At 42.2% G+C, this 14129-nt stretch overlaps 1 protein-coding gene across 1 annotated transcript in view; it reads left to right on the top strand.

Moving 5' to 3' along the window:
• MAP3K5 (mitogen-activated protein kinase kinase kinase 5) overlaps window positions 1-12811 on the top strand; it is a 163685-nt gene extending 150874 nt beyond the window's left edge. Inside the window, exons 27-30 of the mRNA XM_063443265.1 lie at window positions 3467-3579; window positions 3910-4022; window positions 11688-11764; window positions 12365-12811. Coding sequence (XP_063299335.1) covers window positions 3467-3579; window positions 3910-4022; window positions 11688-11764; window positions 12365-12428 — 367 coding nt within the window. The 3' untranslated portion in view covers window positions 12429-12811. The remainder of the gene's footprint in view (window positions 1-3466; window positions 3580-3909; window positions 4023-11687; window positions 11765-12364) is intronic.
• The last annotated feature ends 1318 nt before the right edge of the window (window positions 12812-14129 follow it).

Below are 14129 nucleotides of genomic sequence, written 5' to 3'. Positions count from 1 at the left end.
TCCGACACATCGAGAACAGATCCCAAGGCACCTACCACGCTCTCGGATTCCAGAGCCGAACAGACAAAATGTCCGCCTCGCAGACAAAATGGCACATCGATGCACAACAGGCTGAGAGAACAACACTGCTAGGTGCTGGCTGAGGCACCCATCCCCAGACCATCTTGCCACACCAGCAACCAGAAAAGCCTTGACACCCGGCGATTGGGACCGGTCCCCACGACTTACTGGGCATAGAGCACTGCACCACCGCCAAGCGCCTTCATAGATCACCCCACCCGGGATCTCCGTTGCTGGCCCTTGTGGAGCCGGAATCGTGGTGGAATGGTACTAACCGCACTCTCCACCTTGCCAGAACCCTGCTCCCTCAAATGAGCCAACAGCTAAAGTGAGACGAAGGTTGCAAAATGGAAGAGCTTATAAGCGTGCACTTGTCAGAAATCTAAAAGCATTAGATTTTAAATAATGCCCAATGGAGCTGCAGCGGAGCTACTATAGTCACATACCCCTAGCATACTGTTGGGAGCAAAATGTCAGTTTATTCAGCCTGTGTTCTTTTTTTTCAACGATATAATGGCTTCAGTTATCTGCTCCATTATATAGCCGTACCACTTCACCCTTGGTTAACAACCTCCTGTCTATACGTGTGTCCAGGTTGATATACAGATTTCATCCAATGAAATATTTAGACATATTGCTTAGCTTGCTTAGACTAAAAAATAATAAAAATGTGCAACTTGTCCGTACACCATGGCAATGTACCTACCTGTAAGTAAATTGATAGCTTGATAATGCTGTTGTGGCGTTACGAGCCTGTATGTTCTTTTGCACAGTAAAAATAAAGAGTTTAAAACATTTAGTGAATTGACCAATATTCCAGTATTTGGCAATGTGGTCTGGGGGTGTCCATTCGGCCGATCTAGGGTGCTTAATGCACCTGGGGTCAAATAGAGGGCGTCCAGAGGTGTCAAATAAGGTATCTATGGGGTCAGACTCCGATTGGAGTTCCTCTAGATGTATGAGGGGTTCATTAGTTGCAGAATCGGATGGATAAAGGTCTCGGAATGTCTTATGAGGCGGAGCCTCAGTATCAGAGTGTTCTGCGTAGTATTCGTCTAATACTTGGAGGTTAAAATCAGAGGTAGAACCCTCAAATGCGTCAAATTTATCATGTTTGGGTTTTGAATAGGGCACTTTAGGGTGTTTAGCGGGCGCTTTGCCTTTACCGGCGGTGGCGCTATCGCCCTTCCAAGGGCGTTTGCGAGGGGCTCCTTCATGTTCCGAAGTGTGAGAATCTTCGGAATCTGAGAGTTGGGTAATGGCCGCCGTAGGGGCTGGTATTGTCTGCTCGCTGAAAGCCGCTAAAGCTTTAGGAATGGATTCAGTGATGGCATTGAATAGCCAAGCCTTAAGTTCGGCAGAAACTGCTGGTTCTGGCACATCAGACATAATGTCAATAACAGTGGGGTCACCACAAAGAGAATAATATAATATACAATATATATATATAGTTTAAAAAATTGTTATTTTTTTTTTTAATTATTTTTAATTTTGGTATGCAGACAAACCAATTACAATGAGGCGGTGGACTTATACAGAAAAGTAATTTTTGTAACAGTGGGGTTCATCCACAATACATCAATGGGGTTCACCCAGAGAGGAAGGACAATGAAATGTCCAAAATCAAATAACAGGTATGTGCCTGTGTCATCAAATAGGGATTACCCTGTATAGAGGCAGAAAAAGGGGGTCACCCTTGAAGGAAGCCTAGAGGGGGTCACCCTCTGAATAAAGGCTTGAGGGGTTCACCCTCAGTATCAAGCAAGGATTTTTTTAAGTTGAAAAAACCTGTCAAGAAAAGGGGAAATTTTGAGTATGTATCCTTAATGATTTAAAATAAAAAGGTCTGGGGCTTTAAGGGATAAAAAGTACTTACCGAACAGCTGGGTCGTTGTTCTGCAGTGGGAGCTGAAATGCGAGTGAACCGCCGCGCATAAAATTTCCGCAAGATGGCGCTGAGAGGAAGCCCGGGAAAAGGTAAATAGAAATGGCCGCGGAAAGAAAAGGGCGGGAAACGTCTCTATGGAGACGCAAGGCAACACACGAAGTGTGTGAGGGAAAAAACTGAGCGGAGCGGACCGGCAAAATGCCGGGCGCTGCGGGGAAAGTGTGTCAGTTAAACAAAGAGTATAAGAATACAAGTATGGTAGAAAAAATAAGAGAGGCAATTGTGTTTATAGGTTGACTGGGGAGTCAGCCCATGTCACCTAAGCAGTGTGTAAAAGCACAGAAAGGCTGAGAAAATACTAGAATAAGTAAATGAATAAATATATATAATATTAAAGTAATATACTCATATAAATATATATAAAAATTGAGCATAAATAGGAGTATAATTAGAATAGACTCACCTGGGAGGCTAAGCAGCAAAGAAAGAGGAATTGGGAGGAGCCTGATGACAGTTTATATTGCTGTGATGCACTCTGATTGGTTAAACTTTTTTACACTGCTCTTAACCGTTTCTTTGCTGCTGGGAGTTTTCAGTAAAGAAAGATAAGCAAATATGAAGCCTCCTGTCTTGCCATAAAATTATACTACACTATATACATGTTGAACTGTATTATTGCCTCATTACAAACCTGCCCACATCTGAGAACTCTATAAGGTACTCCTCCCTCTTCTACTCATGTACACATTATTTTGAATAGAGAGGCTCTGTTATGGGTTGTTTGAGGGCTGCATTATACATTCAACTAAAATAGGTAGAAAACTATCAATTCTATATTTTTAAAGCTTCTAAATTGTACTTTAAAACTTGCTTAAAGGGATACTATAGTCACCTGAACAACTTTAGCTTAATGAAGCAGTTTTGGTGTATAGAACATGCCCCTGCAGCCTCACTGCTCAATCCTCTGCCATTTAGGAGTTAAATCCCTTTGTTTATGAACCCTAGTCACACCTCCCTGCATGTGACTAGCACAGCCTTCCATAAACACTTCCTGTAAGAGAGCCCTATTTAGGCTTTCTTTATTGCAAGTTCTGTTTAATTAAGATTTTCTTATCCCCTGCTATGTTAATAGCTTGCTAGACCTTGCAAGAGCCTCCTGTATGTGATTCGAGTTCAATTTAGAGATTGAGATACAATTATTTAAGGTAAATTACATCTGTTTGAAAGTGAAACCAGTGTTTTTTTCATGCAGGCTCTGTCAATCATAGCCAGGGGAGGTGTGGCTAGGGCTGCATAAACAGAAACAAAGTGATTTAACTCCTAAATGGCAGTGAATTGAGCAGTGAAATTGCAGGGGAATGATCTATACACTAAAACTGCTTTATTCAGCTAAAGTAATTTAGGTGACTATAGTGTTCCTTTAAAGGCAACACAAGTGCACAGTATCAAACTTCATCAGAAATAATTGCATTGTTAATACCATATAATTACACTTGCCAAAATGATCTCCTCTTGTAGGCTTCTAGAGGAGTTGGTGCAGAAGGAGAGAGAATTCCAAGTTCTATTAAAACAGGCCCTTGAAGAGAAGGACAAAGAAATCAAACAACTTCAACTGAAGTCACAGCCAATAAGTGAGTAAAAAAACGGATATTGAAAAACAAAGGTTGGATAGGATTGAAAGAGCTACAAATAGAATTTAAACAGAGATAGAAAGGTGGGCACATTGAATTAAGTATAAAATGCTGAAAGCTAAATATGTAAAAAAAAAAAAAAAAAAAATTACTTGCTGCATTTTTTTTATATGCATCTCAGTGTTATTATCAAATAATTTTTCCTAATATCTTTTATTATTAAAATATTTGCTGTGATAAGTATTTGTAGATTCTCACTTTGCTTGCATTATTTATCGCATATATCAAGTTCTAAATCGCTCTCAGGATGTTACCTTTTGTCATATTCAGATATCCCAGGTATTTCGGTGTCTCACACGAGATCGGCTGTCAAATGTGATGATGACCTGGATCTTGTTTATTGGCTAAGAGAGCAGCAAGTGGACGAAGATACAATAGACAAGGTATTAATAGAAATGTTATTTATTCTTATTAGAGTTGTGCACATAAATCATTTTCGGTTCTATTAAAGTGGCACTGTCATGCCGAACTAACTTTTCCCTAATCGCTTCCTCTTCTCTCCCTCTCTCAGGATCTGTTCTTCTTTTTTTACTATGTAATCAAGTTTTCTTTAAACCATAAGACAAAGTAGGGACTACTTTGTCTTATGTATACTTCCAACGCTTTACCAGCTTTGACCCACCTCCTGTGGGTCAAAGGAATTTAGACAGATTGGTCTTTCAGCCAACTTTACTAATACTAAGGAAAAATGACATCGTATTAGTAAATAAGTGGGGCTGTTTAATTAAACGAGGGGCCCTAAATGACAATTGGGGGGACTATTGTTTCTAATCCCACCCCCAATTGTCTTTTAGGGCCCCTACCCGCTGCTCATGGGTGGGGATTGTTTCCTATTTATGTAGTTTTGATGATAATTTTTGATTTACCGAATGTTGGACATGCATTAATCCTCAAGGGCCATAGCCTGCTAATCAGCTGCCACATTAAAATGTAAAACATATAAGCCTATGTGCAAGAGCAACCAATTGCAACTTCACCACAGAGGGCATACAGTGCAGCAACAAGCAATTTGATGGGAGCCTGCATGCCCCTAATCAGACCCTGTGGCCTGGTGTGCATCTAGCGGGAGAAACGGACGTTCTTCTGTCCAAGAGGAGCCCAGGAGCAGTCCACTACACTCAGATGTCCCGTAACACCCTTCCCCTCCCTACACCATACCCCATGGGAGGCTACCCTGATGTTGATGGAACCTGGGGTGAAGAAACACAGACTGAGAAACCACAAAATGACTTACCCAAGATGGTGGATGCGGCATGTGTCAGTCCCGGCAGCGATCACTTCGATGTCCTGGCTAGACTGGACAAAATATTTGCTGGCTTCTGGCATAGGTTGGAGCACATAATGCAACAACTTGCCCTGCTACAGAAGAGTGGACACTCATTCAGACGACGATCTCTTCAGAAAACCTCAGTGAACCCTAAGATGGTGGCGGAAAGCACAGAGCACACCACTCTCGCACAAGGTGACAGTCAGCCACGGTGGCGGTCTACAGCTGAAGCCTGGGAAGGGGTGGAAGAACCAAAAGAAGCCCAGACTTTCCCCTCGGTTTATTCCAGCATGTCCACCCCTGAACCTACAAGACTGCAAGGTTCCTACATGGTGCATGTGGCGAAACCAACTTCGCCACTGTGAACTGGAGAAGCCTGGTTGCTAGCCTCCTGCCCTGCGATTACGGCCCCTGGACATATTGCTCTATAAAAACTATATGTGGGCATGTAATGATTTATATTACTGCTACTGGGCCTTTAAGGGTCCTCCGTGAACTTATTGGGACTTTTGTGATACTGTACCTTTAAGACTGTAGAACATGGTACTTTAACCCTGCTAAATATTATGTAGGTATTTATGTGTTCAGTTAAACTGGGGATATGTAGAAATGTGTGTTTTATGTGTTAAATGTATCAGTATGTAATTTTATGTCTTTTACTGTCTTTTTGCAACCATGTGGTTAATGGAGTCTGACTCTAGTCCTAGATAATTGGATTACTTCTCCAATTATCTCCAGGGCAGAAGGGAGGAAGCCGGGATGCATTGTGGGGGATGTTTTACTTCTGTTTGAGCCTGATTGTGCCATGCTGCAAGCCAGGGCCCAAAAGATACTTTTAGTAACTTTTAAACCCCTGGTCGGATTCATGCCATTTTTTAATATGTTGCTCCCCTGAATGGATTGATTGTGGATATGTATTTTTATGTGAATGTGATGTATGGTTTTAAAGTTATGAAAGTTGTGTAAAAGTATATTTTACTCTGTATGCATAATGGGATTATGTGTCACACTAAGGGGAGGGGATGTGTGGGAGGTAACATCTATGTCATTGGTTCTTTTATGCCTCCCCCTGGGTGTGGCCTGTATGTGTGAGTTGGAAATAAAAGCCAGACTGGGTGTCCCAGTCTAGAGTTCCTGCTTAACCCTCAAAATGAAGTGTCGTCTCGTTCTTGGGGGGGATTGGATTGTAAGCTGACTGCCAAGAGTGTAAGCCGATTGTATGCTTTTCTTGTTCAGCTGTTCCAGTTCGGAGTGTTATTTCGTATCCAGATCGGGAGTTTGGTGTTCTGCAGTAGCTGTGCCTGTCTATGGAAAAGGGGATTATCGCCTAAACGGATTTTTCCCTTTTATGCTGAAACGGTCCGTTACAATTGGTGGCAAGCGGCGGGATCGTTCCTACAACGAGAGGGACAGCTACAGACAACACCATTCCTGGATTACAAAGTGAGGGCAACGCCAGTACCCGTACAGCGCCCCTACCTACAAGGAACCAACTGCAGCAGAGCAAGCATGGCACCCAGCTACACTCAAGAGGCGTATGACAGAGAGGTCACCGCGGTACTGGCTTTATGCGGACCCAACCTCTCAGAGGATCTAATACAGCGTGTGAAGAAAGCAGTGCGAGAGTACTTGCCGTGGGAATCAGAGCGGGCCAGGGGGTTTGCAGACCTCCCTCCCCAGCGGCAATGTGTGCCCCAGGGAGCTGATGGTGTCGTCCATCCTCCCCAGCAGCCGTGTGTGTCCAAGGGAGCCGAAGGTGCAGTCCTTCCTCCCCAGCGGCAGGCTGAGTTACAGGGGGCAGAGGTTGTTGTTCCTGCCCCCCAGCAGCAAAGTGATATGCCAAGAAGGCAGTGTGAAGTGAAGGGAGAGGAGAGCAGCGTCCTCCCTCCCCAACGGCAATGTGTGCCCCAGGGAGCTGATGGTGTCGTCCATCCTCCCCAGCAGCCGTGTGTGTCCAAGGGAGCCGAAGGTGCAGTCCTTCCTCCCCAGCGGCAGGCTGAGTTACAGGGGGCAGAGGTTGTTGTTCCTGCCCCCCAGCAGCAAAGTGATATGCCAAGAAGGCAGTGTGAAGTGAAGGGAGAGGAGAGCAGCGTCCTCCCTCCCCAGCGGCAATGTGTGCCCCAGGGAGCTGATGGTGTCGTCCATCCTCCCCAGCAGCCGTGTGTGTCCAAGGGAGCCGAAGGTGCAGTCCTTCCTCCCCAGCGGCAGGCTGAGTTACAGGGGGCAGAGGTTGTTGTTCCTGCCCCCCAGCAGCAAAGTGATATGCCAAGAAGGCAGTGTGAAGTGAAGGGAGAGGAGAGCAGCGTCCTCCCTCCCCAGCGGCAGTGTGTGCCCCAGGGAGCTGATGGTGTCGTCCATCCTCCCCAGCAGCCGTGTGTGTCCCAGGGAGCCGAAGGTGCAGTCCTTCCTCCCCAGCGGCAGTGTGTCCTGCAGGGAGCAGGGACAGTCAGTCTCGCACCCCAGCAGCCGGACAAGAGAATGAAAGGGGAGACAGCTGGTTCCCCTTTCCACCAGCAGAGAGAGTGCCAGGGAGAGGAACCTGCTAACCCCTCTCCCCAGCGGCAGTTTACCATCCAGAGAGAGGAGCTTGTTACACCCTCTCTCCAGCGGCAGCCTAACCCACCAAGGGGAGATGTTAAGCCCCACATCTGTGCAGATGGGACCGTAGTCTCTGCACTTCCAGCACCAGGGGTAGGGACGGTCGGTCCTACCCCCCCACGACAGAGCTGTGTATCCCAGGGGGAGACAGTCCTTCTCCAGCAACCAGGCTCCAACCAGACTACTCCGGTGGTAGTGCTGGCACCAGGACAGAGTACCGCTGGTCTCTGCCCACTCAGCAACCCACCAAGGCAGCCTACCGGTCCCACCCACAGCCGTGGTGAGACACCTGGACATGGACAAGATTCTCCTCTACCCAGGTGTGGTGGCCATTTATTGTGGGTGGGCTGTACTGTTTTTTCTGCTTTGCGGGTGGGTTGCTGGACTAACCAGGGCACTGACCGGCAGGAGGTCAGATACCCTGTTAGTCTAATTGGTAAAGGGGAGAATTGTGGCGAAACCAACTTCGCCACTGTGAACTGGAGAAGCCTGGTTGCTAGCCTCCTGCCCTGCGACTACGGCCCCTGGACATATTGCTCTATAAAAACTATATGTGGGCATGTAATGATTTATATTACTGCTACTGGGCCTTTAAGGGTCCTCCGTGAACTTATTGGGACTTTTGTGATACTGTACCTTTAAGACTGTAGAACATGGTACTTTAACCCTGCTAAATATTATGTAGGTATTTATGTGTTCAGTTAAACTGGGGATATGTAGAAATGTGTGTTTTATGTGTTAAATGTATCAGTATGTAATTTTATGTCTTTTACTGTCTTTTTGCAACCATGTGGTTAATGGAGTCTGACTCTAGTCCTAGATAATTGGATTACTTCTCCAATTATCTCCAGGGCAGAAGGGAGGAAGCCGGGATGCATTGTGGGGGATGTTTTACTTCTGTTTGAGCCAGATTGTGCCATGCTGCAAGCCAGGGCCCAAAAGATACTTTTAGTAACTTTTAAACCCCTGGTCGGATTCATGCCATTTTTTAATATGTTGCTCCCCTGAATGGATTGATTGTGGATATGTATTTTTATGTGAATGTGATGTATGGTTTTAAAGTTATGAAAGTTGTGTAAAAGTATATTTTACTCTGTATGCATAATGGGATTATGTGTCACACTAAGGGGAGGGGATGTGTGGGAGGTAACATCTATGTCATTGGTTCTTTTATGCCTCCCCCTGGGTGTGGCCTGTATGTGTGAGTTGGAAATAAAAGCCAGACTGGGTGTCCCAGTCTAGAGTTCCTGCTTAACCCTCAAAATGAAGTGTCGTCTCGTTCTTGGGGGGGATTGGATTGTAAGCTGACTGCCAAGAGTGTAAGCCGATTGTATGCTTTTCTTGTTCAGCTGTTCCAGTTCGGAGTGTTATTTCGTATCCAGATCGGGAGTGTGATGTTCTGCAGTAGCTGTGCCTGTATCCAGAAAAGGGGATTATCGCCTAAACGGATTTTTCCCCTTTCATGCTGAAACGGTCCGTTACAGTGCAGGACTGTGCTCTGTCCACGGAGGGCATAGGATGAAGCAGGGAAGACCTATACATATACAACCAAACAAAAAAGTGGAAAACACCCAGAATACGTAAAATAAGCATAAAATAGGACAACCTGGATTCAGGTAAAATAACCGTGGATATGGTCTGTATGGAAAAATCAGACAGCTAACATAGCGTAAAATAGTATAAAGAAAAATATAAATAAGTTAAAATATAGGTACACTCACAAACGAACGTGAAATCAGGCTTGTCACCCTCTCCGGGGTAATACGATGAATATGAGCTTGTATGTCTTCCAGTAAGGTATATGGAAATAAAGGAAATCAGATATAGTGAAGTTTGTTATAACGATACAAAATCACATTTATTGGTCGCACTTACACATAGAAGATATAAAAGTAGCGTGTCTCCATATAATCATGGAACTCCTGAGTGATGTTATCAGACATCCACAGTGGGGATCCAGGAGCAATGGTATAGAGGCTGCCAAAACCAAATAAACAATAAAATACAAATAAAACTTTTTAAATAAAATACACAAGGAATAAATCCAACGCGTTTCGTCCGGTAAGATGCTGGACTTCTTCAGGGATATCTCTGGGTTCATCCTTGTGGGTATATATACTGTAGATGATCTCCGTTAATCCGGAACACTTGTTGTATAGCGTGCGTTTCATTCGTGAAGCGCATAAACGGCGCGAAATTGTCAGAGATTTTGAAAGAATAGTTCCGGGATGTAGGACGCATGCGTGCGACAAACGCGCATGCGTAAACGTAAAAGACCGTAACCTGGGAAGGACAGAAAGCATAGAGCGCAAATCGCCTGAACGTCTGGCATATATAAAGAAATAAAGACCAGTGTGGTACCACCAGAGTAATATATATACATAGCTCAGGTTTACTTACCTGTTCCCATTCTGCTAGAGCTCTCTGGAAGACATATCTGTCCTAATGTTTAACCCTTTACTTAGTCATGTTGTGCTATTAGAGTTTATCTGCTTTGAGTTTCTCATACCACACCTTTGTGTAAATAATTTACCTATAGGTGGGCCTCTATGGGACTTACCCAGATAAATCAATTGTTATCTCTCATGTTCTCTTACGGTTAGCTTTATAATGACCAAGCTTAGAACATATCACTTGTATATCTACTGTCTTATCGACTGACTCAATCTCTGTTCCTCTTATTGTTCTATTTGCTAAAAATGCGCTGATAATCATATAAACACTCCTTGGTACAAGTCATCTCATTCCGAATTTTGCTGTGTATAACGTATACTTATTGTTCTGCTCAAGCAGAAATAAAAGTGACTGTCATGTAAGCAGATGTACATAATATTTGTAAAAAAAAAAAAAAAAAAAAAAAGTTCTCCAGTAAGATTTTAAAAGTAATAGCTGAATTTGTGAAACTGGATGATTTACCAGTTGGGATATTGCCTTAGGTTCCATACCTGGGGAAAGTACACATTTATTATTTTTCAGGGGTAACTGCAGGAAAGGAAAAAAGATCATATTTTGCAAGGTTGGAGTGCCATGTCTAAAGAAGTAACCTTTATTTATGGGTTTGTGCCCCAATCTCCCCCCCCCCCCCCCCCCCGTTGTCAGTGTTAACCAAAAAACAGAAAGTCTGATCCCACTGAATAGGTCGGAGCGTTTAGCAGTGAGCCAGATTCCTAGATATTTAATTTTCTCCTCAGCCCCATTGGAAAGAGAAGCTCTGGCTGAGTGGGAGAGTATGTCTTATATGTAGGCCTATGTTCAGAACCATACATTTGCTACAGTTAATCTTTAAATTAGATAATTGACTGTATTTTGTTGATGCCCACATATAAGGGAGAGAAGTTTCTGGCCGATTACAAAACTCTACCACTTTAAAGGTGCAAACTATTTTTATTGTGATACAAATATTTACGAAGCACAAAACAGTGTTCATTGCACAGGTATTAACCCAACCCCCCAGTCAATACTTGTTACAACCACCTTTTAAATTGTAGCAGTGAGTCTCTTCTGGCAAGTTTCTACCATATTGTTCTGAGGGTGATGAGTAGTGTTGGTTTTAAGCTACATGTGTTTTGTGCTAAGGCCAAAACATATTGTAGTTTGTCTCATTGGACCCGTGATAATCTTGTTACTTTGCTGTTTTTCCTACTTTCCTTTTGACAACCTCCAAATTATTATTATTTTGTTATTTATATAGCGCCAGCAAATTCCATATGGCTGTACAATGGGTGGACTAACAGACACGTAATTGTAACTAGACAAGTTGGATGCACCGGAATAGAGGGGTTGAGGCTCAATGAACTTACATGCTAGAGGGAGTGGGGTATCGTGACACAAATGGTTTAAGTAGGGGTAATGAAATAAATCAGATTGATCATTTGGGTTTTTTTTGGCCATTACATAATTTTGTCACCGTCTTTTTTTGTGTGTGTGTGTGTCCTTTTTAGCAGGGAACTTGGCCTTTGGATGTGAAGCAATTCCATAAACCCAAAGTAACAATTTTTTATTTTTTTTAATATGGTATGGCCTCCCTTGAATCTCCAGATTATTTTAAGGTAGACAGAATGAAATTATGAAGCATTGCATGCCATAAAGTATTGTGTGCCACCTGTTTATCGTCCATGTATAGTCGGGTCTTTTAGTAAAATTACTTTAAAATATTTGCTAATATTTTTGTGTTTTGTTTCAGTTCATCATAGAAGAATATCACCTTGAGGATATTCTCTGGCATGTTACACGTGATGATTTAAAATCTCTGAATTTAAGGTATTGTATTTTAGTGTTATTGTTTACAATGTGCTGTCCGGGACACCTGTTCAAAGCAATATTCTGATGTCTGTGAAAACTGTATAAATGTAAATGGCACTGTGGGGGAGTTGAATGTTTCTCAGAAAGAACATCACCTTTGTGTTAGTATTCATTGGTGGTACATCTTTTCTCTTGAAACTAATTAAAACCTATTTTGGAATATATTTGTCATGCAATATTTGAATAGAAAAAACTGCTATGCTCATGGTGGGTTTTGTTTGTTTGTTTTTAACAAAGTGGGAATGGATTGGGTTTAAATTTGGGTCTAAATTGAGAAATTTGTAAATTTGCTCATTTTGATCCTTCCGTTCTTTTCTACCAATTATTTTGTAAATGTACCACAATGTTGTAAAATTAAGAGTTTTTACAAATAAAAACAAAAATATCTACTGTAAACCTGTATAATTTTTATTGGAAACCATTGTACTATAGTTTCATAATTCAAGCATACAGGTGTGAGTTCATTATATTGGTGCATTTAGTCACTTGTCAGACTTTCGGCTGCATTCTGGTTAGTCTGATTAAAATAAAGTTATGATTATTTTTGTCTATTCACAGAGGAGGAACTCTCTGCACAATATGGAAAGCTATCACGGACTTCAGAAAGAAAGAATCTTCCTGATGAATGGACTTTTTTCCAGGTTGGCTTTGTGGAACTCAGAGCAGACTCCAACAAGGAGACACTGCCGCTCACTTTTCCAGTGTTTGTTTACCAATGTGAAATGGTAGTTTCTCCAAGTACATTGTGATCATGCAGTCCACTGAAAACCCTGCCAGGATCATTTCCTTTGGGTAAAGCAGATCCTGCTCCAGTTCACTGCTGATGGATGCTTGCTGTGCCTTACCACATCACCATTATGTCTGGGATCCAAATATTGTTGCAGATGACTAAATAGATATTAAACAAACTTGCTTGAAGGCCAGAGTGGAGATGTGAGGACAGTTTTCTTGAAATTTCTATTTGATGAGTGGAAATGTCACATAAAGAGATGGATACTCTTAATACGTGAATATTAAATAATGACTTGAATCTTCACAGTTTTTTTTCCAAAGCAAATATTTTTACTGTTTTATTTGATACTATCATGTATTTATACAAATGTGGGCATGTCCTGAGAATGCAACTAACATGTGATTAAAAAATATATATATATATAGCTTGGGGGAGCACTGGGTATATGTCTTCACTTTCATCATCTTGGTTATCTAGTCTAATAATGAATGGGACACTCCAAGCACTACTATCAAACAGTGTAGTGTACTGTAGTGGTTATGATGCTAGGAAACTGTCTAAATGATGCTAGGAAACTGATTCTAAATCATTTCTGTTTACAAGATTTTGAGTTTCTTATCTAGTGCCTTTCAATGGCTTTGCAAGAGGGCGAACTTTCCAATTAAAGCCTCCAAGAACTTGGATGGCATGTGTTTATCAATGCCATTTATATCAGTCTGCTTAAGGAGCCGTGTTGTGAGTATGTTTGCAATCATTAGTGTTCCCTGTGCAGTGTGCTCTGAGCCAGGCAAATAGCCGTACAGTGTGTATACCTAAGCAAATGATAATGCATGAGCACGATATACATGTATGTGCAATACAAATGGTAAAGCTAGACTTCCCCAAATAATGTCAGTGGGGAAGAGGTGGACTACAAGCACAATGAAAAGTGCTCAAAATATAAAAAAAAAAAAGATACAATCCTAAGTATCTGGGTGACGATTCCTAGTATCATAACAAGTAAAATAAAAGTAGTATTGGGTATGGTGCTTTAAGAGTTCTCTTCTTTTTCATGATATTTAAAGAGCTATAGCCTGGGCAGTCTAGTTAACAGAGAAACCACAGAATGTTAGCTTTACCAAGGCATGTATGTTCTCTTGACAAGTAGCTCCAGCCACCAAAGGCATCAATAATGCCAGGAACTCCATGTTATATACAATAGGAGTAAAAGAACAGGAGAATAAATCTAAATTGTTCAACTGTATAATTGAGCAGCACTATGGAAAGGGAGAGTACAGTTTTTAGATATAGAAAAACCTAGACACTACTTCCAATTATTGCCCTAGACGTTGCCTCTTTTTTTTTTTTTTAGCAATACAGTAATGCTTGACTGTGCAAAATGTATTATTTTGCCTTGTTTTATTCCTTTCTTTGTAAAAGACCAAGAAGCATAAATTTTATCAGCAACCTTGAAATGCAAAATGGATATTCAGCAGCAGCAGCAACGTGCTTTTTGTAAAGTGTATTAGCCAGTGTGGCCATTATTTTTGGTACAAATGCAAGGAACAGATACTGCGTTTAAAATGGCATGCTTTTGTTCCACATTTGTTT

Source organism: Pelobates fuscus, chromosome 2, assembly GCF_036172605.1.
Source record: "Pelobates fuscus isolate aPelFus1 chromosome 2, aPelFus1.pri, whole genome shotgun sequence".
NCBI lineage: Eukaryota > Metazoa > Chordata > Amphibia > Anura > Pelobatidae > Pelobates > Pelobates fuscus.
Note: the sequence above shows the minus strand (reverse complement) of the source record. Positions and strands in the feature narration are given on the sequence as shown.